General features: G+C 36.7%; 2 protein-coding genes across 2 annotated transcripts; both read right to left on the bottom strand.

Annotated features, from left to right (window-relative positions):
- Positions 1-19109: 19109 nt before the first annotated feature.
- Positions 19110-20927, bottom strand: LOC132743040 (uncharacterized). The gene has a single exon (XM_060731555.1). It carries the CDS (start codon positions 20925-20927, stop codon positions 19110-19112), a length of 1818 nt encoding a protein of 605 aa, XP_060587538.1.
- A 3-nt stretch (positions 20928-20930) lies between these two features.
- Positions 20931-22334, bottom strand: LOC132743041 (uncharacterized). Its single transcript, XM_060731556.1, has one exon. The coding sequence runs from the start codon at positions 22332-22334 to the stop codon at positions 20931-20933; it is 1404 nt and encodes a 467-aa protein (XP_060587539.1).
- Positions 22335-25107: the final 2773 nt, after the last annotated feature.

Consider the following 25107-nt stretch of genomic DNA (forward strand, 5'->3'; position numbering starts at 1 on the left):
GGCTTACTCACATAATATTACGTATATATCGGAATATGTTATAAGGAAGGATGAATTTATATTATTACGACTGTAACACAATTAGAAAAAAATCTAATTTGAAAACATTATATTTTAAAGCTCACGTTAGACATCAGCTTTAAAATAATATGACTGACGCAAAATTTCATAAACATTATTATTATGCATAAATATAATATATAACTGCTTAAATTGCGCGTCATCTCAAACAACAACTATGATTTATTTTTAAGATAGAAATACTGACATTTTAAACCTTCATTGAATTGTTTATCGTGTTGTAATCAGACAATCGGTTATTTTAGAAAATGTTCCTAGATATTCTACACAGGAACCTTTCTCTAAGTCAAACCTGATCACGGTAAATAATGACTTGGTTATCAATTTAAATGTAAAATTGATCCAAATGTTCCATAATTAAGTAATAAATATGACTGTAATATAATAATGAATATAGTCCTAAAAATATGAATCTAACGAAACATTGAATTAAAATAAAGAAAATAAAAACGGAGATAAATTTACAATGAAGTATATAACTTTTGCATGTGTAATAAATATCAATCTTCATAGGAACAAGATTTATCAGTATATGATAGAAACCTTTTTGATTACTTTCTGGATTTAAACCGCAATTATTTTTTATGTTACAACTTATAATCAAAAACACATTTACGTTTTTATTTCAAAGTCTGCTGAAATATCTGGTACACCCTGTACTAGCAACACTTAAAGTGTCAAAGGACATTATGTATGTATATAAAATTACTCTTAACAATCTTTTTATGTTGTGTCTCACTGTTTTATGCTTACGTTGAAATCTGTTAGATAAATCAACTTATCTACAAATACCTGGAGGATTTCTACTTTATCTCCTACCTTTAAAAAAACAAATCGAAACAGACTGGCCTCTATAAACTATTTCTGTGTAAGTCTTATATGTAAACGTATAAGAAATTTCAAGCTATATTTCTTATAACAGTATATTTTATATTAATATATCATCGTGTTTTACACAGTATTTCAACTTAAAAAGAAAAGCCGGTTATCCTAGGTTTTAAAAAAACACTGTTTGTGATTTAAAGAGGATCATGAAAACTTGTTCACATATCCACGAACGGTTCAATGGATGGATGTAAAGTAAGTGGATCCGTTATTGTAAATCAGTTGTAAATATAAAATGAGACTATTTAAAAATGCATCTATATTTACTGCTGAATGCAAGACTATTGATTTAGCATTGTCAAACATTTTCCTTTATAATCGTTATAAATTTGTACTTTTTTGGAAGTATTAATCAAACATTCGATAATGAAGGAGCTCCATGGTAGTATAATATAGGTTTCTATTTGGTCAATATAAAACGTCAGATAATCCAAATTTAATAAGAAATAAATGCTTTGTAGTCGGCATGACATTATATCTCATTTTGACGTTATTTGTAATTCAAGACTGATGTAAAATTTCAAGAGAAAGTGTTTAGATAAAATGTCTTTCTCTCAGTATCTTTTTAGTAGTGACTGTGTCAATCTGTCGGTATCTGTGACTTTTTTTGACATAACAAAGTAAAAGCCAAATCTATCTATATATATCTACAAATTTGCTAGTTATTAAACGACTATTTTGAGACAATTCATGTTTGTAACCATCTGCTCTTTTTGTCATTGCAGATGCATACATTCTTCAAAAGTAGATTTGTGCTGACTTTTCTTTTCATCCTAAATCGTTGTTTCGCGGATAAATCTGAGCGGAATAAATACAGGTGATAGTATCCTTTATCAATGCATAACTGTAACAGATATGTCAATCTACATGTATTTTTGAATATAACAAAAAATGAAAAGTAAAACCAACAACTTATGGCGCATTTTCCCTTCCAATAAAGCATTTTCCCTTTTTAGTATATTCGAAAATGTTCTGAATTATAACGCACATTCAAGAAAAGAAACAGCATGTTACAATATATAGCAAGGGCTGTATGATCTGAATGATAATTCATGTAATTGATGTGTTGAAATGTATGCGAGCATAAATCTGTCACATACGTCACATTATAAAAAATGTAATATGAAAAATACATGTTATGTTATTTTAACTGTATCGACATTGTTCACATATATATTAGATTCTTGCTTTTCTTTGCAGACGTTTGCGAGATCGCTCGGGAAAAACAAAAGGAAAATTGCACAGGTTTTAACCCATTGTTCCTACATCAAACTCGACGCTACTATTAATCATATTTGACAGATAATCGAGTTTATCTTACATATCATGCTTTACAAAAACAATAACAAATGTAGCTTGCAGTAATCAATCGCTTATCTTGAAGATTTGTTTCAGTATAAAAGAACGGCAGGTAATGTTACATAACTGGTGCATTAAACTTCATTCACTAGTGATAATGTTGAGTCAAAATAATAATCAGATTTCAATGTTGATTTGATCATCATGTGATTGTTGTTAGAGTCTTGTTTATTGGTTTAAATGCTGGACAATTTGAGCATTGCTGAATCGGCATAAATAGATAACTATTCTTACATAAACGTTCCTGTTGTATCCACAAAATATGAACTATTCCATTTTTAAAATGTGTTCTTTTAAGACAGAGGGCTGAGAACAATATAGGAAATTTAATAACAAATTCTAACAATATTAAAATGGAAACAATGCTTGTTTGTCCCTGTAAATATGTTTTGGTTTTATATTGTTGACCTTTATAAAAACATTTGTTTATTTCATGACGTTAACATAGTTATTTCCAAATGTTTCAATTGTTTTTTATAATTATTTCGACAAAAAAAATTGCACTGATATGGATTCCTTTTCAATCAGATTTATTTTTCATTAATATTGCCTTGGTAAGATATTTCACATGTGGGATAATACATTTAAACGATGTTTTGTTTAGAAGATTAATTTAGGTAGAAATCGATCATAACATAACAAAACAAGATTGCATTTGAGAAAAATGCTATGCCACCACATTAATACTACACTAAATAGTAGTGTAGGAACAGATTGTTTTGTTTCTATACAATTTTGAAAATTGTCATAATGCATAGATCCCTGACCAATCTAATAATATCAGATTAGTGGTTAAATCTGTTGTTAACTCAATAAAAAAGATCAGAGTAGGAATATATCAATGCACTCGAGTCTAGTGAGTTTGGTGGTGAAGGTCATATTTCACACAGCCTAAATTTCATGACTACATCAAAGGACAACACAGTAAGACACTTTGTCAAAATCTAGGTCAGCTGAAATCAAAGTTCACTTTACATCTTAATCTGTGCACATGGTTCAAATTTCATAGCTGTACATCAAAGGACAAGAAAGTAGGTCACATCATCAAAATCTAGATCACCTGATATCAAAGTTCAATTTTACAACTAAAACTGTGCACATGGTCAAAATTTAATTGCTGTACATCAAAGGACAAGAAAGTAGGTCACTGTCCACTTGGACAAGGCAAAATTATGGACCCAAGGGTTTAATTCAAAACAATCTTGATGCAGGTCCACTAAACAACATTTCAAGTCAAATATCTAAGCTGTAGCTTTCTTCCATTCAGAAAACATTAATTTGTTTTATTTTCTGTTTTTACTACGAGTACATAATGAGAATCACTGCCCCCGGGCAGGGCCAATTTTGACACCAGGGGAAAATTTTGAACAACTTTTCTTTTGATATAATATAGCAAACATCAAAGCTCTATGCCTTGTACCTTCAGACAAAAATATTTTTTATTTTTTTACTATATGTACATAATGAAAATCAATGACCCCCGGGGCGGAACCCATTTTGACCCCAGGGCTAAATTTGAACAATCTTGGTAAAGGTTCACTTTCACAAGTCTCATGCCAAATATTTAACCTCTAGCCTTTGTCAATTCAGAGAAGAAGATTTTTCTATTCAGAGAAGAAGATCTTTATACATATAAGGAAAACTATCGCCTCTGGGGCAGGGCAATTTTAACACTAGGAGCATAATTAAAACAACTTTAGTAGAGGATATTTTATACCAAATATCAAAGCTCTAAGCCTTGTACTTTCAGACAAGAATATTTTTTATTTTTTTACTATATGTACATAGTGAAAATCAATGACCCCTGGGGGTGGGGCCAATTTTGACCCCAGGGGATAAATTTGTACAATCTTGCTAGAGGTTCAATACATAATGTTTCATGCAAAATATCTTAACTCTAGCCTTTGTAAATTTAGAGAAGATGATTTATAAGTTTTTACTATATACATAATTTTATAAGGAAAACCTATGGCCCCCGGGGCGGGGCTAATTTTGACACTAGAGGCAAAATTTGAACAACTTTGGTAGAGTACCTATAGATGATATCATTTAACAAATATTAAAGCTCTAAGCCTTGTACCTTCAGACAATAAGATTTTTTGATTTTTTACTATATGTATATATTGAAAATCAATGACCCCCGGGGCCGGGCAATTTTGACCCCAGTTCTATAATTTGAGCAATCTTGCTAGAAGTTCACTTCACAATGTTTCATGCAAAATATCTAACCTCTAGCATTTGTCAATTGCTAGAAGAATTTTATTTAAAGTTTTTACTACAAGTTTTTACTATATACATATAAGGAAAACCAATGACCCCCGGGGCGGGGCCGATTTTGACGCCAGGGCTATAATTTGAACAATCTGGGTAGAGGTCTACCAGACAATGCCTTATGCAAAAAATATATAAGCTCTAGGCCTTTTGGGTCTTTACAATAAGGTATTTTAAGTTTTTACTATATGTACATATAGTGAAAATCAATGACCTCCGGGGCGGGGCAGATTTTGACCCCAGGGCTATAATTTGAACAATCTTGATAAGGGTCTACCAGACAATGCCTTATGCATAATATCTAAGCTCTAGGCCTTTTGGGTCTTTACAAAAAGGTATTTTAAGTTTTTACTATATGTACATATAGTGAAAATCAATGACCCCCGGGGCAGGGCCGATTTTGACCCCAGGGCTATAATTTGAACAATCTTGGTAGAGGTCTACTAGACAATGCCTTATGCAAAATATCTAAGCTCTAGGCCTTTTGGGTCTTTACAAGAAGATTTTTTAAAAACAATTCTTATAATTCCTTTTGGTTGCCATGACAACCAGATTTCTGCATGGAATGAAATTCTTTGAACAACTTTGGAAGTCCTTCACCCAAGGATCAATCCTGCCAAGTTTGGTTGAAATTGGACTAGTGGTTTTTTGCAAGAAGATTTTTTTAAGTTCACTATATAATCTATATAACACACACACACACACAAACACACGCACACACACACAGGTGAATCGCTATATGCCACCGCATCGCAGATGCTGCGGTGGCATAAAAATGGAAACGTGCTTCTTTCAAGCATGTATCCGTTTCGATTAACGTATAAAACAACATTTGCTGTATACGGCATTGTATACGAAACATTCTTATTTTGTCTTGATATGCATGTAAATATAAAGCTTAAGCAAGTTCGGCAATGCATATATGCTGACATTCTGCTTGATTAATAAATACGTGTGCAAATCAAAGCTATGTATTAAGTTGAACCACACATCAAAGCTGGTAAAATCGTTACTCGTCGCATTATACTCGGACTTGGATAATTGCAAAAACACGAAGTACATCGAATTAAATGTTGTAAACAGAAATATTCGTTAAATGTTATGTGTCTGAAACATTGTAACTACTAAGGAATTTCCGAAAGTAAGTGCAGTACGACCTTTTCTAAAGCATTTTTTTATCAATTCTCCCTTTAGGACTACCGCACAATACACGCAATCTTTTTAAGTGCAACAACTCTCAGCAATTAATAAAAATAAGTAAGCATGTCATATTCAAAAAGTATTACAAATGTAAAAACCATCAAGGTATTACGCACGTGTAAAATTGGCTGTAAAGGAATTGTTAGCTCTGCACTGCATACCTTGAGAAGCGCCGATTGATAGGCTACCTTAAAAATTTGTATGTTTACATCTGTTCAGTTTTGAAAATTCAAGTGGAAGCGTTATGACACGGAAATTCCATTATGTCCGTACTAGTGCTCGTTTTATACTGTGACAGGACGGATACGCTTGAGTAAATCGAACCATTACGTGTGCCAACAATCTGACATTAAGTGTTTTATTTATATGTAGACAGTGCTGACACGGTCGTAATGTTTATCATAATGCCTTGGACATTAATTAATTATATCCCGATTAACCGCTAAATTAATTTTAATAAGCAAAGGATCAACCTTACAAAAAAGCATTACATTTGAGCATAAACATAGTTGATAAGGCATAAAAGTCATCCTACCGGTTAAAAATATTACTTGAATAAAGAAAGTACATGTGTTGTCTCACTTCCCATATAAAGGATAGCTATAAAAGTTGTGGAAGTCAGAAAATTGTGCGCACCGCACTATCCCAATTATACTCAAGCGAAAAATACAAATCTAAGTAATATGACATGTATATTTCATTTTCTTTAAAACAAATTTGTTTTCTCCTTTTTGAAAGGAAAGTGAACAAATGGAAAGATTGAAAAATTCAAATGTCTAATGACAATGCATCTCTCACACCGATGCGTTTTGTCCAATGCAGAACAGTTCCCAATTAGATGGAGGCAGAGCTTTTTACGCATGATTTAATTTTAGCCTGGTTCCAAAATACCGGTATTAAATCTTTGCAAACTACCCTCATGACATGACATCAGAGAGTTGTAAAGTTCATTTTTTTATTTTGTATACGGGTATAAAAAACATTGTCTTTCCGTTGTAATTGGATAGCAAACATTATGAAGGATTTGTTTATACCCATGACAGTCACTTATTTGATTTTGACTATTGATATATTTGCCTATTTGAAATTCAAGATATTAAAATAGATAAATACAGAATCCCTAAAGAAAGCCCAACACGGCAAAATTGAAAATGTTGCAGGCTCGGTTTGATTGAGCCTGTTCATGGACGGTACTGGAAAGTGCAAGTTACCGTCCACGCCCCCTAGCACCGGCTTAAGCAGAATTCAACATTTAAACATGAAATGGTAAAATTTGGAATTTAGAAACATCCGCAGATGTGTTCATACGGCGGTTATCATGGAACCTTCAATGTGACACAGTAGTGCCATTCCATGAAAAGCGGCGTATGGTCCCCAAGTAATAAAAAGCGTGTGCCCTAAACGAGAAAACAATGGGCAGTACTAAATAAAATGGAATTTTGTAAGGGGATCAGAGGTTATGAAGCCTGCGTATCACAGATAAGACGTCAAAAGACAAATTTAAAAAGCAGGCAACATATCCTAAGGGTGATTCAACATTATTCAAGTAGGAATACTGGAACCACCCAACTAGAAAATGCCGAAAAGTTGAAACTAAAAATACCACAAGCACAACAATAATGTCGTGCTGAACAATCTTCAAGGATCGAAAATATAACATCATTGATTAAATGTACGGGGAGACTTTTTACAGCCGCCACACGGCACAAATAACACGGATGTGATCATAAAAAAGATAAATACAAAATCCTTAAAGAAAGCCCAACACGGCAAAATTGTAAATGTTGCAGGCTCGGTTTGATTGAGCCTGTTCATGGACGGTACTGGAAAGTGCAAGTTACCGTCCACGCCCCCTAGCACCGGCTTAAGCAGAATTCAACATTTAAACATGAAATGGTAAAATTTGGAATTAAGTTCAATATGACATTGAATATATAATACACTAGTCTAGTTCACATTGTCCTGAATTTCGGTTAATCGTCGTTAAAGTCCTTAAAAGTATACAAAAGATATATGTAAACTAAACAATGAAGACTTGAACATCACTTTAATAATTGTATGTCATCTTGAGCTGTCACGACTGTCATGCGTTCATCACAAAGTATTTTTATATGCCCGAAAGGGCATATTATGTTATACCCCCTGGTGTTTCCGGAGCATAACTTAAGTTCTATTTGGCCCACAATGTTCAAACTTCATATGATGATTGTCCATATTGGGTAGAAGACCCCTATTGATTTTGGGGTCAAAAGGTCAAAGGTCAAAGTCACTATTACCTTAAAACTGAAAACAGTTCCGTCCGTTAGCAATTTGGTTTCCGGAGCATAACTTAAGTTCCATATGGCCCACAATCTTCAAACTTCATAGGATGATTGTCCCTATTGGGAAGAAGACCCCTATTGATTTTGGGGTCAAAAGGTCAAAGTCACTATTACCTTAAAACTGAAAACAGTTCCGTCCGTTTGCAATTTGGTTTCCGGAGCATAACTTAAGTTCCATTTGGCTAACAATGTTCAAACTTCATAGGATGATTGTCCATATTAGGTACAAGACCTCTATTGATTGTGGGGTCACAAAGTCAAAGGTCAAGGTCACTATTACCTTGATACTGAAAATCGTTTCCGGAGCATAACTAAAGTTCCATTTGGCCCACAATATTCAAACTTCATAGGATGATTGTCCATATTGGGTAGAAGACCCCTTTTGATTTTGGGGTCAAAAGGTCAAAGGTCAAGGTAGCTATTGCCTTAAAATTTAAAACAGTTTCCGGAGCATAACTTAAGTTCCATTTGACCCACAATATTCAAACTTCATAGAATGATTGTCCATATATGGTAGGAGACCCCTATTGATTTTTGGGCCACAAGGTCAAAGGTCAAGGTCACTATTACCTTAATACTGAAAACAGTTTCCGAAGCATAACTTAAGTTCCATTTGGCCCACAATATTCAAACTTCATAGGATGATTGTCCATATTGGGCAAAAGACCCCTATTGATTTTGGGAACACTAGGTCAAAGGTCAAGGTCACAATTACTTTAAAACCAAAAACAGTTTCCGGAGCATAACTTAAGTTCCATTTTGCCCACTATATTCAAACTTCATAGGTAGATTGTCCATATTGGGTAGAAGACCCCTATTGATTTTGGGGTCACAAGGTCAAAGTCACTTTTACCTTAATACTGAAAATAGTTTCTAGAGCATAACTTAAGTTCCATTTGGCCCACAATATTCAAACTTCATAGTATGATTGTGCATATTGGAGAGAAGACCCCTATTGATTTTGGGTCACAAGCTCAAAGTTACAGTCAACCTACAGCTGTAAAATTTTATAGGATGAACAACTAATTCCCATGTCTTACAAATGCTTCATTCTTACTTAAAAACACTTTCGGGCATATAATGCTCCGCCTAACGGTGCTCTTGTTGTTAAGAAAGTGTTGGTTATTTGAACAAGTAGCATTGATGTCTACTTTCCTTCGTGATAATGTATTAAATATCTTAATATTGTAAGATACTTGGCGTATTAAGTAAAACATAAGCATTATGTATCATGACAAACAAGCGTAAAATAAAGTTTCATGTTAAACACTAATCTCTTATTTGGATTGAATAACACAGGCCTATCTAAATAAATGAATCGTAAGCAAACAGAGCACAGTACAATTAAATTGGCACTTGATCTTTTGAAAATAGCGAGACAGATAATACATATAAAATCAAGATTTATTTACGACTGTCTGAAACTGTTGCATTATCTTTGTAATTCTCTAAATATACCATGACCTATACAAATTGTAATTGCATATTCAAAATATTTGTGCACCCATCCTTCAAATGAAAACAGTCACTTGCAGTATTAGATAATTATGTCATTTTTTGCGAATGGTTTCGATTAAAACCAGATAGTGTGCTTGTTTAATCTCAAAACCGTCTTTGTTTAAACCTGACAGATAAAACATAAATATTTAATCCAACATTAAACGATTCATTCACTTAACGATACATATCTTTGAACCTGATCATGTTTACTCGTGTCTTTATTTTCAGAAATATGTGGAAAGTAGAACTTACGAGGTATGATAAAAAAGGTTCTCGGCCCGATATACTTCCAGCCAATACACTGACATTAACACACGATACGTCAATATCGATATCTTACTGAAGACCACTGACCGAGAAACACGCGGTTTTACACAGATTAAGTAACATAAAACACATTTTGATCAGTAGAGGGGTGTGTCATTTAGATCAAAAGGATAAAGTTGAAATCAGAGCCGTAATTAAGTACCTCAGTAAGAAAGGGATGTCCCCCAAGTGTATCCATGAAGACTTCATGGATACACTTGGGAAGGAGTCCCCTTCCTTTAGCACTGTGAAGAAATTGGCTGCTTAATTTAAGAAGGGCACGGAGAGAATTGAAGATGATGAGCGGCCTGGGCGGCCAAAAGAGGCCACAAACGATGATACTACCGACGCTGTGCACTATCTGGTCATGTGCGACAGAAGGTGAGACCTGCGCAGCATTGCTAGGGAAGTGGGTAAAAGCTTTGGTTCAGTTCAGGCAATTCTGACTGATATCTATGGCATGTCAAAGGTTTCCACATAATGGGTCCCTAGACAGTTGACTGTCAACTAGAAACGGACCAGGCTTTACATTTCAAGATATATTTTGTCTCGCTACGAGGATGAATCAGATTTTATCTACCGAATCGTAACTCAAGATGAAACATGGGTCCTTCATTTCGATCGAGAGGGTACCATCAGCAGGGAAGATGATGTTATTCAATGTTTAGGATAGTCAGGAAAGAATCATTATTAACTATCTTGGGCAAGGTCGGACCACAAACGGTACGTACTATGCAGACGAATTGAGACGTTTGTTTTCAAGAAATCGCGCGTAAAAGGAGGGGCAAGCTGACTCAAAAAATAGATAAATACAGAATCCCTAAAGAAAGCCCAACACGGCAAAATTGAAAATGTTGCAGGCTCGGTTTGATTGAGCCTGTTCATGGACGGTACTGGAAAGTGCAAGTTACCGTCCACGCCCCCTAGCACCGGTTTAAGCAGAATTCAACATTTAAACGTGAAATAGTAAAATTTTGAATTTAGAAACATCCGTTCTGTTCCTGCACGACAATGCGCCAGCTCACTTATCCAAGTTGTGATGGCTGCTGCAACTGCTGCAATTTCTCCTTATCCCCCATATTTTCCGAACTTGCCCCCCTCTGACTTCTACCTGTTTCCATAACTGAAAACCAAGCTTCGTGGTAGACGTTTTGGAAGCATTGAAGGTGTCATGGAGGAGGTCGATGAGTTCGTTCAGGACCAAAATAAAGAGTTCTTCAAAATAGAACTCTTTATTTTGGTCCCATTTAGGGCTGCAACGATACACCAAATGTTCGATTCGATTCGATTTCGATTTTAGACACTTCGATTCGATTTTTTTCGATTCGATACATTTCTGATTACTAATTTATCTTTGGTATATAATTCTGCTTGTCTGTTCCAAAAGTGAGTGGCCTTCAACCTAGTGCTTTGCTTTTCTGTTGTAATATAACTATTATATAAACTTATTTGACTTAATAATTGTGTTTATGAGAATAAAAAGCTCTTGTCTATTTGGAAAATAATTTTAATCAGGCAAATAATCATTAATCTCAGTAACATGACTATCACAGATCTATACCTTCTGCTGACTACTGACTAGAAATTTAACAAAGTATGTAAATTGTAAAGTAAATAATAATAAACAAAGTTTCACAAGGTTGTCAGAACTGATATTCAGATATTCTTTTTATAATTCCCATAATATGTAAAATGAAAAATCAATCCTAATGTCAGTGTTGTCACACAATACTTCTTAGTCTAGTAAACAATACAGAAAAATGAAATTTTAGAAATTATCACTTTTTTCACACTTGACTAAAGAAATAATCATCAATCCCAATGTAAAATATGCCTACTTACTGTAGTACTAATCAAACTTATTTCGGGAAAGCCAGGACACGGATAAAGCTTACAAAACAAGTCCACATCCATGACATCGTTTTTTCGTTTCATATGTTGCATTAAATTAGACGTACTGTCGGACTTTGGATATGGCATGTCCGTAAAGCATAATTTGCAAGTAGCTTTATCCGTGTCCTGGCCTTTCCGAAACCCAAAGTGTTCCCAAACCTTTGATTTTAATTTTTAGGAGGATTTTTTAATTTTATTTTATCAACATTGATGTTGGTTGCCATTTTGACCTGTTTGCCGAAAATAAAACATTACGCGCCCACTGATTTGATGACCGAGTTTTAACTGGCCAATCGTATGTAACGTGATGAAGCGCGAAGGGAAAGACTAAAACTCCCACCTTTTTCCATGTTTATTTGTGGGTGGGGAATCGAATCGAAAATGTTACAGTTGGTATCGAGAATCGAATCGGCGCTCATAAAACCGGTTTTCGATGCATCGAAAGGTATCGTTGCACCTCTAGTCCCATTTTGAAGGGTTAAACAAGTTGGAGCACAGGTGGGCAACGTGCATTGATGTAGAGGGCGATTATATTAAAAAAGAAAGACCATTAGTTGGGTTCTCTGACTACCGGAAGTACACCGGGCCAAGAACGTTTTTATTAATCCTCGTACATGAAGCAGACACATACATTTCATACATACATAATATTTAATTCATATACAATTTTTATATGATCTAAATATAGCTGTTTGTTTGTTTGTTTCATTTTACGCCTTTTCCCAACAGTATTTCAGTCATACAGGCGGGTAGTTTCCTCTGGAGTGTTGCAACAAAACTAAACTACCTTCCTCCGCGCTAAACTACCGAAACATCTCCCGGGGATCGAACCCGCGCCAGAGAGGTAACTGGATTAGAAGTCATCGACTCTAACCCCTCGACCACGGAGGCGTTTCTAAATGTAGCTGCAATATCATTGGTTCAAACAGTAGTGAACGTAACAGTCTATATAATCATACTCACTGGATGTAGTATCATTTTCCCCGGGTAAACTGGATTTTCCTTATCCAAAAATAGATCGTGACCATACGTACATCGTAGAAAGTTAATATATGATAAATATTAAACTTGATATTTAATAACATTGTCATCCATCATAATGTAAAATGGATTTACAAGTGCCATGGTTTATGTACAATTAAAAGTAAACATGTTGTTTATGTTTACTGATTGCAATAAAAAAAAATGGGAACGAAAATTAATAAATAATGAAATGATAAAAAACAATGCAGAAATGGAGGTTGACAAACTTGTTTGAAAAATGCGATCGGTATAATGAAATAAAATCAATTACCTTATTACCCAATTTATCAGTTTATAAAAGAAAATTACTTGTCACTTGCTTTATTTAAACTGCAATGCAACAAAAAATGATTTTTATGTATATATTCTTTATAACTGGTAGTCAGAACAACATTTACGTTCTTAATTCAAAACCACCCTGAAGTATATGTAGTAAATCTTTGTGCTAGCAGCACTTAAAGTGTCGAAGGACATTATGTATGCAAATAAAATTACTTTTAACTTTCTTTTTATGTTGTGTCTCACTGTTTTATGGCTACGTTGAAATCTGTTAGATAGACAAACTTATCTACAAATATCCGGAAGAATTCGTATTTTATTTTCTACCGTTAAAAAATAAAATAAATCAGACTGGTCTTAACTATTTCCTTGTAATTTAAATAAATACGAGTATGCTTATACATTTAAACTATAAATTTCATTATAAGTAATTCATAATTTTGGTGAGCAATTATTACATTATTTAAAGGGACTCCACTGATGTTTTTTTACATGAAAGCCTGGAAATTATTTTTCGAGATTAGTGTTTATTTTGATGTATGCCGGGATCAATAGCTTGTGTTCAAAATATAAGATCATTTGTCACTCCGTTTTCCAAAGTAATCATTTTGATTATAATAAATGACCAACATTTAACTCTCCCAAATCAGACTAAAAGCACCAAATTATTTTTTCTGAGTTTACTTCTTCGAATTCTCTATCTTTTTGCATATATCTCTGTTCGTTGTGCCCCAGCTGATCTATGTAACAAATTCAAATTTTACGTTTTTAGTCATTCGGACATCAATGAAGTTTCTTTTAAGTAAGGTAAACAGCTTCAGTAAACGAATATATAAAGTGATAAGAATTGTTTGACAAATTCTTACAAAGGGTTTACTTAAATTAATATTTTTCATGATTTATTCAGTCGAGCGTTCTCTCTATATACTCGTATAAACTATGCTTCGTTTAAATTGATATACACAATTTTCCCATAGTATCTAGGTTCTATGTTCTTACGTGCAACGTTTGCTCATAATTTTTACAAATGAAAAAAGTACTTGCTTTATCGATGGCATGATGTCTATATCTTACATAGTTATCTCATCGCTTTAACCTTACCTTTTAACAACAACTTGTATAGCTAATACTAAACTTATTTATCCTTAGCTGCAAGTTTCCAATAATATTCTCTAAGTTTTTTATGTCAACCTAATTATGGATAGAGAATAAAAAAGACCGTACAGTTAAACGTACAAATACATGACCATGAAAAGGAAAATGTAAAATATGTAACTATGTAGTCATGGTGATAATAAAATAACAAATTCAATAGCAAAACAGACGCATACATTACCGTGTTAAGCACTAGTATAAGAAAATGCATTACAATAAAAACTTATTTTAAAATGTTGTTGTTTTTGAAAGTGTCACCTTAATAAGATGATGTCGCTCAACATTTTATCATTCAATTTAACCAACTGTAATGAATAATTAACTTAAAGGAATCTTCGTTTGTTAAATGTTAAACAAATGTTTGCAATTTTGCGAGAAATTCTTAATTAACACGGGGGAGAATCACGCCGTTCGTTACCCAAACAAACAAGATGGCGGATGCAGCCAAAAAGTAGGTTTTTCCCTTTTTTTCTCTGAAATTCGTGATGTTCTAATGTAAAAGTACATATAACAACCTTCTCCACAATTTTCCTGGCACACAGGATTTTATTTCATGATGTTTCGTCCCGTACTTCATCTGAAATGCGCGTCACCAGATTCGAAGCGAGAGAATTTTCTACCGGTTTGATCGTGGTAACGTACGGCTTTTTCTCTAAAATTCACTGTTTCTTTTACATATATGTATATTAACTGAAACCACTGACTTAAAAAAGTTGTAATATGTTGTCAAGTAAGCAATCATGCCCATTCTGGCTAGATTTACTGCTGTAAATATTAATATCGGGCATTTTCTGGAAATGATAACGTATGGCGCACAAAATATTAATGATAACGTTCGGCGCATTTTACTACTTAGTGGATTTCCATTTGTCGAATCAGCTGATGGTGAATTATTTTTATGAAAGAAATGATAGATATCTGAAAAAAATGTTGGTCAGGTCAGAAATAATTAATTGAACAATGCTGTACCATCGGGTATACTGGTGGCATAATGGATATCCGTTGTTAATATACCAATTAAAACACACGTGTATAGTTTGAGAATATTTTGTATAAAATGCAGAATGGAAAGAAAAGCCTCATCTTTCAGGAAACATTTGTGTAGTTTTGTCTTCACATTAAATTTCGCCAGTGTTGTGCGATGATTATGGTCTGAACCCTTATCAGAAAGAAGAAACGCATTCAGCAGAGCAAAAATGTTAAAAACGGTACGGACGGCTTGATATATTTTTCTTTGCCAAAGAAAAAGTCTAAAATCATTCCTAACAAATTTCTGACAAGGAAATCTTAATATTTGAACCCGTCAAACATTTACAAAACAAAAATTGATTGCGACTAGCTTACACCCAGATGAGATGTGCCAGTGTTTATTCAATCTGGTCGCTCATTGAAAGAAAAATACATAACAGAGAATAATGAATGAGTGTAGGTTCTATATTGACTTTATTAAATGAGTTAGAAAATAATGTTATGCGAAAAACTTCAATGAATTTAGTAAATAAGAAATTTTCTGTTTATTTGACGGGCGGTTAATATTGAAACGCTTACATTTAGCGTGACGTTGTGCCACTATGACGTCAGATATATTTACGCGACATAGCCTTACAGTTTTTTTATTATAGTAGACAGTAGACATTTTATTTTATTCCAATAGGCTTTAAAGCCGATGAGGACATAAAACATGCACAATAACGAACAGTTCATATAAATCATGAAAAAGTTTGGAGAAGATCAATTTTGATTGATAAAGTAAATACCAGCCGAAATTTTCTTAAGTAGTTACATAATGAACATTTCATATCAAAATTGATCTTTAAACCACTTAACTTGACTTATAGGTCTCTAGTATATACATATACATACACACATATACATGTACATACATACAAAAAACATACATTGAATGAACCATTAATGCAAGATTGTTGTATATTAATCGATTTTTAATACATATTTTTTACGCAATTGGTTTATACAAATTTATTTTTAGTTCGATTGTGTTGGAAGCTATAAGCCTATTGAAACACTCTCGAATCCGTTCCTGGAACCAACCAGTACTAAGCAATGAATGTAAAGTTGCTCAAGGAAACAACGGCTTGCCCCTGACAGGGTTTGAACCCACGCGGTCAGCAATTTTTAGATTACTAGTCCGACGCGTTAACCACTCGGCCACGCGATTACGCAATTACCATATGTTTATACACATATCCTAAAAAATGAAGGTCCCTTCGCATCAATTGCGGATTTCAAAATTGTAAATGAAAGGAACGCCATAATTTGATCAAAACAATTACATGCAAGAATTTGCCTATCATATTCTGGCGTGTTTTTTTTCCACAAACGCCCCAACAAAAACAATAATTTATTTTTTTAAAAAGTATTGCAGGTATCAGCAATAAAAGAGTGACATTGGAATTTCCTTATCAATTTCTAGTATTAAATATAAAGTTTCAAATCGGATTATGATTTCGATGTTTTTATCCATGCCGGAAAACCCGTCTGAAACCTTTAATGCCCGACCGCTCATGCGCTTAGATGACGTCATTATCGTTTGCTACTCTTAAACTAGTGTTTACGAAGTATATGTTAGTGTTCATCCGTGTTGTTCTAACTTCGACGGGAGCGATATCGACCGGAGAATATTTCTTATTTCTTTAGAACCACGGGGAGGAAGTGTTACACGAATAATGGAGTTCTTATGATAACTTGTTCAGGAGTTCTTGTGATAAACTGTCACGGAGTTCGTCGGAAAACATCTGTATATACTACAAAAAACACTCGTTAAAATGGTTATTTTCATCGTTCAAAAAATGAGTTTTAGATGCTAAATTAAACTTTAATGATTAAACTTGTCTTACACCTTGTATTATGTGTCAAAAAACTAATTCACATGCCATTTTTAATCGCCTCTTGCTTCAAATCTGGTAGTTTTCAGTAAAAAATTCCAAATTATTTGCCTATTAACAAGTTTTGACCTGTTTATTTCTGGTCTTCATCCTTGCCATACATAATTACCTAATTATAATGCAAAATTGCAAACATAAAGCACCAGCTACAGATATATACCCGATTTTTCAAATGTTCCGGAGTTCTTGTGATAACTCTGAAGATGTCACAGAGTTCTTATGATAACTTTTGTTATTGCCAATGTGTTTCTTGCGCTAAATCACGGCTCGTTTTAGCGTTTTTTATTATTCAATAAGATTGTTAGTCATTATGAAATGTAGTACGCTCATCCTTTGCGCAAAAAAATAGGATATATAATGTTGGTTTAGAGTGAATTTTAGTTCAAGAGATATTATTTCTTACCCCCGTTTCTTTTTCAAAGTATTTTTTTTTGTTTGGCGCAGATTTTGTAGACTGGAAAAAGGATTTATATACTGGTTTCCTAGCAGTTTCCGGCTCCTAGCAGTATTCTGGCCCTTTATCATTTTCATCCAGGCATACAGACTATTTTTTCTCAGTTAAGCATCTATGTTACTGCATCAGTCAGAGAAACAATTGTTTTCTATGTAACACAGCAGTTATAATAGTACAGCGATTAATATTTTCAAAGTTTTGTCTCTTGTTTTAAGTTACATGACACTTACAAGCAACACCTGGGGAATTCTAGTTTGTATGCCCATGCACAATAACTGAAATCCCATTCTAGGTAAATCACTACTAAACAATATATTTGCAGACGACACGGAAAAGTTTGGGAAGTTATCTACATACATGTGTATTTGAATATATTAACATTGCTTATTGGTACTGAATTATATTCAAAATAAAAAAGGTTCGAAAAACTGCTATGAAATGTTGAATAAATGTGAGCAAAGTTGTTACATCTCAGGCCTTTATTCCATCAAAATGTAAAATAAAAGAGCAACATTAAAACATGATAATGCTGGAAAGGTACCTAACTTTGTTCTGTCAAAGTTTGACTCTTTGGTAGACAGATTTTTACTTTATCTGTTAAAAAGTGCGATTTGGTGCCGGGAACTGCTATGAAACCAGTAGGGCATTTATGTACGTTATAAAATGCGCTTTGAAATACTCAAATATGGTATTTTCATGCCTAATTCTCTGTCGATGTTTGATGAGTATTTCCCCTATGTAATCTTAGTGGAGGAAACTCTGCTACTTTTTCTGTAATTGATAACAAAAATATATATAGTCAAACTTAGTTCGCTTGAACCTGGAGGGACAGTTCAAATTTGTTCGAGAAATCGGTAGTTTATCATGTATCGTACTTTTTTTAAGACATAGGTGTGGAAATTATCCTGGTTATATACTTATTTATTATGGTATAAAATGATACAAATTACTTAGCCCTTAAGTAAGGGAAGCATGCCTTAAGAATGGTGGTTGCTTAAAACATGTGAAACTGAGAACAACGTGCACGTTTTGAGACATTTTTGTTTTGTGGTTTAAGCCATTATACTGCTGAATATCAGTGACCGCTGGTTCAATTTTTACTGTAGCTATTTATCCTTTGCAGACACTTAAGACCAACTTTTTATCCACATTTTTGTGCAAAGGATGATCGTAATGCATTTCATAATGATTTACAATCTTATTGAATAATAATAAACGCCAAAACGTGCTGTGTTTTAGCACAAGAAACACACTGGCAATAACAAAAGTTATCATAAGAGCTCTGTGACATCTGCAGAGTTATCACAAGAACTCCGGGACATTTGAAAAATCGGCTATGTGGATAATACAGTCTTAAACGCACCTTTCTGAGGTCTGGTTCTCGACTGCGGATCTTCCTCCATCGTCAGCTTGGTGCCCGCCAGATGTTTCGGCCCTTATCCAAGTACATCTGTAATGGCGGGTGGGCCCACCGTCTTACGGTGTGGAGGTTGATCGCATCCAGCTTGTCTCCTCGCGTCGTAGCCACAGCCAGCTAGACGCCCGCTCAGCAGCCTGGCTCAGCTTCTGGATTGCCCGTCGCCTGTCTCTGCCAGTGGTGCCAACAGCTGTCATCAATCTACATGCAGATTGTGCACAGAACCCTCTAGCGCCTACTTCGATGGGGAATAGCCAAGTCCGCCAACCTCGGTGTCGGCACTGCTCAAGTAGTTCAGTGTACTTGGCCTTCTTCCTCTCATAGGCCTCTTCACATCTCGTCTCCCAAGGTACTGTCAACTCGATGACAACGAGCTTCTTCCCTGTCTCGGACCACAGTACAATGTCTGGTCTCAAGTTGGTCTGGACGATACCCGGGAACACAAGCTTCTTTCCTAGATCGACTGACATATTCCATCCTGTGGCGCCGTCAAGGATCGATTTCTTCTGTGAAGCTTCTGTCGTCGCAGTTTCACCCGGTCTCACAAAGTTGATGTGGCCTGCCTGTGAGTTACTTCTGCGTGGCTTCTTCTTCTCCCCTTCCAGCCAATCGGCAACCTCTCTGAGGACGTTGTCGTGTCGCCAGCGATATCTGCCCTGCGTCAGTGCTGTGGAGCAGGAAGATAAAACATGTTCCAGAGTGCCTGGTTTCTTGCACAGACTGCATGTTGGGTCTGTGATTAGTCCCCATCGGCAGAGGTTAGCTGGAGATGGCAGGAGGTCATGAACTGACCTGAGGAGGAAGGATAGACGAAGTGGTTCATACTTCCAGATGTCTTCCCAGGTCAGCTTCCTTTCCATGGTTTCCCACGTTGTCCATGCACCCTGCGCACCCATCTCTACCGCTCTGGCCTGTCTCTTGTTCTCCTCTTCCTTCCGTACTTCTGACTGTATCAGGGCTCGCCTCTCAGTCTGGTTGGCTTGGCTCCATAGGAGTGTTTTGGTTGCACCAATACCTTGTCGTCCGACAGCCGTTACACCGACGATGTCCTTGTGCATGAGAGAGCTCTCCGCCTGGCTGACAGTCTCTGTCGCTGACCACTTTCTTCCAGTACGGGTAACGATCCCTGCTTCCCGGATCTGCTCATCTGGGGAGTCTCTTAGGGTAAGCACCAGTCTTGTCTTCGCCGTCTTGAATTCTTCTACCAGTGAAGATAGTGGGAGTTGCAGTTTGTTGGTTTTCCCATACAGTCCAACACTGGAGAAACTGGGTGGGATTCCAAGCCACTTGCGAAGATGTCGGCTGGTGATTCTCTCTAAGGCTTCTATTGTTGAGCTGGGTACCTCGTACAGCATCATTGGCCAGATCAGCCTTGGTAGTAAGGCATGCTGGTACAGCCAGGCCTTGAACTTCCCAGGTAGGTTGCTCCGGTCTATCTTCTTCAGCCCGTCTTCTACCTGGTTCTCTAGCTTCTTGACGTTGTCCTTGTCTACTAGGCTGGCATCAAACCACTTCCCAAGGCACTTGATTGGGTTCTTCGTGATGGATGGGATCTCCTCGTTCTGTACTCGGAGCACGAATCTGTCTGTCGTCTTGCCTTTCTTGATAATGAGGGACCTGGACTTTACGGCCTTGAATTTCATTCGGGCCCATGACGCGACGTCTGTCAGTGCTGTCAACATCCATCTAGCCTGGACGTGTGTTGGTGTCGTCAACGTGAGGTCATCCATAAAACCTCGGCTTGATGGGAGGTAGATACCTGACTCTGTCTTTGGTCCGCGGGTCTCTCTAATGGCAGCATTGATGAGCAGATTCATCCCCATGACGAAGAGTACCACAGAAACAGTACATCCGGTGACTATACCTTTCTCCAACATCTGCTACTTCGTCAGCTGGTCACCAACAGAAAACCGAAGCTTGATGCCGTCAAGGTAGCTGGTGATGATTTTCTGGACATGGTTGTCGACATGGTAGTGCTGGAGGGCTGTGTAGATCAGCTGATGGGGAATAGATCCGTATGCGTTGGCAAGATCGAGCCAAACTACTGTCAAGTCTTTCTTCCCCGTCTTCGCCTCTTGAATTAGTTGGGTGATAGCGCTGGTGTGCTCTACACAACCGGAGAAACCAGGTACTCCACCCTTCTGGACTGAAGTGTCGATGTACGCGTTGGTCGTCAGGAAAGAGGTAAGTCTTCTGGCCAGGATAGCGAAGAATATCTTCCCCTCGACATTTAGTAGCGAGATGGTCCGGAACTGATTGACTGTCTTGGAGTTCCTTTCCTTGGGCGTGAATATTCCCTCTGCTTCCTTCCAGGCTTCTGGTACTTCCCCTTTCCTCCAAACCACCTTGAGGAGTCTCCATAGCCTCTTCAGTAGGAGTGGGCACATCTTGTACACTTTGTACGGGATGGCGTTAGGACCAGGAGTAGAGCCCCATCGAGCCTTCTTGACGACGTCCTTCACCTCTCCCAAAGTGGGTTCAGTGGTTACCAGTGGCGTCTCTGGAGGTAAGGCAGGATCTATCCGGTCACAGTCCCCTAGGACGTCTTCTCTGTTGACATCTGAATGCGTATCATGCAGGTACTTCTCAACCTCTTCAAGTGGGGTCTCTAATGTTCCTGAACGCTCTTTGTCAAGCAGAGTCTTTGCAAATTTGTATGGGTTGGCTGTGAACGCAGCTCTCTTTCTTGTTCGCTCCCTCGCTTTTCTCCTCTTGTTCTCAGCTCGCCGCAGAGACTTCAACTTTGTGCGCAGTGTATCACGTAGTTGGGACAGGCCAAGGCGCTGCACTTGTGAGCTGTCTCGGTACTGCTTCTTCAGCTGTCTGATTTCTTTCCTCAGGTTCTCTATGCGGTGTTGCCTCCGGTTCGGCTTTGGAGCCTCCTTGCGTTTCTTTGTTTCTTCAATCCCAAACCTCTCTTTTGCAACAGAGTATACAAGGGTGGAAAGGGTGTGTAACTTCCGGTGTACTGGAACTTGCATGGATGATTCGAGGATGATTTCTATGTCCTCGTCAAACTGTTTCCATGGTGCCTTCTCAGATGCCTTGGGCCACTTGATCTTGGGTGTTCTTGTGGTAGGCATCGGGCGTGGTCGGTCAGGGACGGCCTCTTGCTCCTGTGGTTGGCTGCTAGTGTCCTGCGAGTAATTCAGTAGCTCTAGGAGGGGGTCGTCTTCATTCATCATTGGATCCCGGGTGGCATCGTGCGCTGTCTCTTGAGCGGAGAGTTCATCAGTACTGTGGGTAGTCTCCTGACTGGAGTACTCCCGCGTCTCACTAGCCATACTGGCTATGCGCTGCTCAAGTGGCCTCACGCGCTGGCAACCAGACTTCCCCTGGTGAATGCGTAACCCTCGTTGGTTTTTGCAGATTTGCCACAAGGGCAAGTTACTGTCCCTGGTGCTGGGTTCGTAGTCGATTGGGCAGGCCGTGTCGATTCCATAAAATCCGTCCATGTGAGTCTTTCATCCTCCCCCCCTCTCGGAAGACTCTGGGGGTGTCTTTCATTAGTGGAGTCTGTAGCTTGTCTGTGGGTGTCTTCTCACGAAGACTGCACGTCGGGATGCTACCCCTAGTGCCCCGGTTCCAGTCTGTTCCTGGGGTCAACTGTCTCTCCAGTGTCACCAATCTATTCCTGGTTGCCATCCAGTCTTTCCTAGAAGTCACTGGTAAACCAGATGATCAATGTGGATAATACAGTCTTAAACGCACCTTTCTGAGGTCTGGTTCTCGACTGCGGATCTTCCTCCATCGTCAGCTTGGTGCCCGCCAGATGTTTCGGCCCTTATCCAAGTACATCTGTATTGGCGGGTGGGCCCACCGTCTTACGGTGTGGAGGTTGATCGCCTCCAGCTTGTCTCCTCGCGTCGTAGCCACAGCCAGCTAGACGCCCGCTCAGCAGCCTGGCTCAGCTTCTGGATTGCCCGTCGCCTGTCTCTGCCAGTGGTGCCAACAGCTGTCATCAATCTACATACAGATTGTGCACAGAACCCTCTAGCGCCTAAATAGGTTAGCCGGTGCTTTATGATTGCAATTTTGCATTATAATTAGGTAATTATGTATGGCAAGGATGAAGACCAGAAATAAACAGGTCAAAACTTGTGAATTGGCAAGTTATTTCGAAATTTTACTGAAAACTACCAGATTTGAAGCAAGAGGCGATTAAAATGGCCTGTGAATTAGGCTTTGACACATAATACAAGATGTAAGACAAGCTTAATCATTAAAGTTTAATTTAGCACCTAAAACTCATTTTTGAACGATGAAAATAACCATTTTAACGAGTGTTTTTGTAGTATATACAGATGTTTTCCGACGAACTCCGTGACAGTTATCACAAGAACTCCTGAACAAGTTATCATAAGAACTCCATCCTTCGTGTAACACTTCCTCCCCCGTGAGAACAGCTACGGATGAATACAAGCATACTTAGTGTTAAGCTTTATTTGGCTTAATTAATATTAACTTTATTTCGTCACTTTACAAGTCCATTTGCACAAACGCGGTTCTATGAAGCACTATGAAAAATAGAAGGCTGCTATGAACGGACTTTGATATATCATCAACTTTTGTTTTTCTATGAAAATTTACACAAGGAATTTCTAAGAAATACAGCGCTTTCATTGGATGACAAATAAAGCTGGACACTAATATTATTTATTTCAGTTTCTTAATTTGGTTCTACGCATCCTCTTATGTATTGTAAATATAAAGAAAATCAATTTATCAGAAAAGAATGCGCCGTACGTTATCATTGATATTTTGTGCGCCATACGTTATCATTTCCAGAAAAATGCCCGATATTAATATTTTCAGCGGTTATTCTAGCCAGAATGGACATGAATGCTTAGATGACAACATATTACAACTTTTTTAAAGTCAGTGGTTTCAGTTAATATACATATATGTAAAAGAAACAGTGAATTTTAGAGAAAAAGCCGTACGTTACCACGATCAAACCGGTGGAAAATTCTCTCGCTTCGAATCTGGTGACGCGCATTTCAGATGAAGTACAGGACGAAACATCATAAAATAAAATCCTGTGTGCCAGGAAAATTGTGTAGAAGGTTGTTATATGAACTTTTACATTAGAACTTCACGAATTTCAGAGAAAAAAGGGAAAAACCTACTTTTTGGCTGCATCCGCCATCTTGTTTGTTTGGGTAACGAACGGCGTGATTCTCCCCCGTGATTAAACTATTCAATGCAGCAATACAAAAATAGATCCTGACATGGTAGTTAATATTTAATGGGCAAAACAACAACAACAACAAAAATAACGTATAAACTGATAAGGGATACATATCTTCCCATATACGAATTCTCAAAATGACCTTGCCCTTTTATTCAAGTATTAACCTATTTTAAATTTTCATGTTTCGTTCATTAAACACAATAAAACACACTCTTAGAATTCACGTTTATTGCGCTTTATCAGTTTAGGATTGTGGGGAAAAACCTTGTTCGGATAGAAATTAGATTAAGATTTTAAAAAAATGTCAGCGTTCGAAAATTTCATTACAAATTTTAACAGAAATACTATACACTATGTGTTGTTTTTGAAGATTGTTTTGACTAACTATATAATAAATGGTTACATTAAACAAGTCATCATAGGTGCTTAAGATAATTGGCGATTCTGCTATAGCCTCGATTCAAACACGACGGCCATTCCTTAAAATCAGATTTATGAATTTAAGATATAACTTGATTTTGGATTCAATTCTTCATTTACATTTCTTATGTGTAAATACACTAAGTATTTTATTTAGGTTTATTTAACGTGTTCAAATCATTAGTTACCTGGCTGGATTCATCATTGCCTTTACAGCTCATACAATGTTTTTTTTTTCCTTTTGTTTTTTGTTAACTCATAACCAGCTGCATTTCTGTTTATAAATGTATAAATTTGAAAAAGTCAATTCACTGTCAACATTACTTAAATGTCAAAGCTACCAGCAGCATAGAGCTTTGTCAGACGATGGGCTGGTTCTTTGCTTGTTACAAAGGCTTAGCACTTCTGGATTTGCATATTACGATTAACTCTCTGTCAAGAAC

This window comes from Ruditapes philippinarum, unplaced genomic scaffold (assembly GCF_026571515.1).
Source record: "Ruditapes philippinarum isolate M1 unplaced genomic scaffold, ASM2657151v2 ctg235_1_1_1_1, whole genome shotgun sequence".
NCBI classification, from domain to species: domain Eukaryota; kingdom Metazoa; phylum Mollusca; class Bivalvia; order Venerida; family Veneridae; genus Ruditapes; species Ruditapes philippinarum.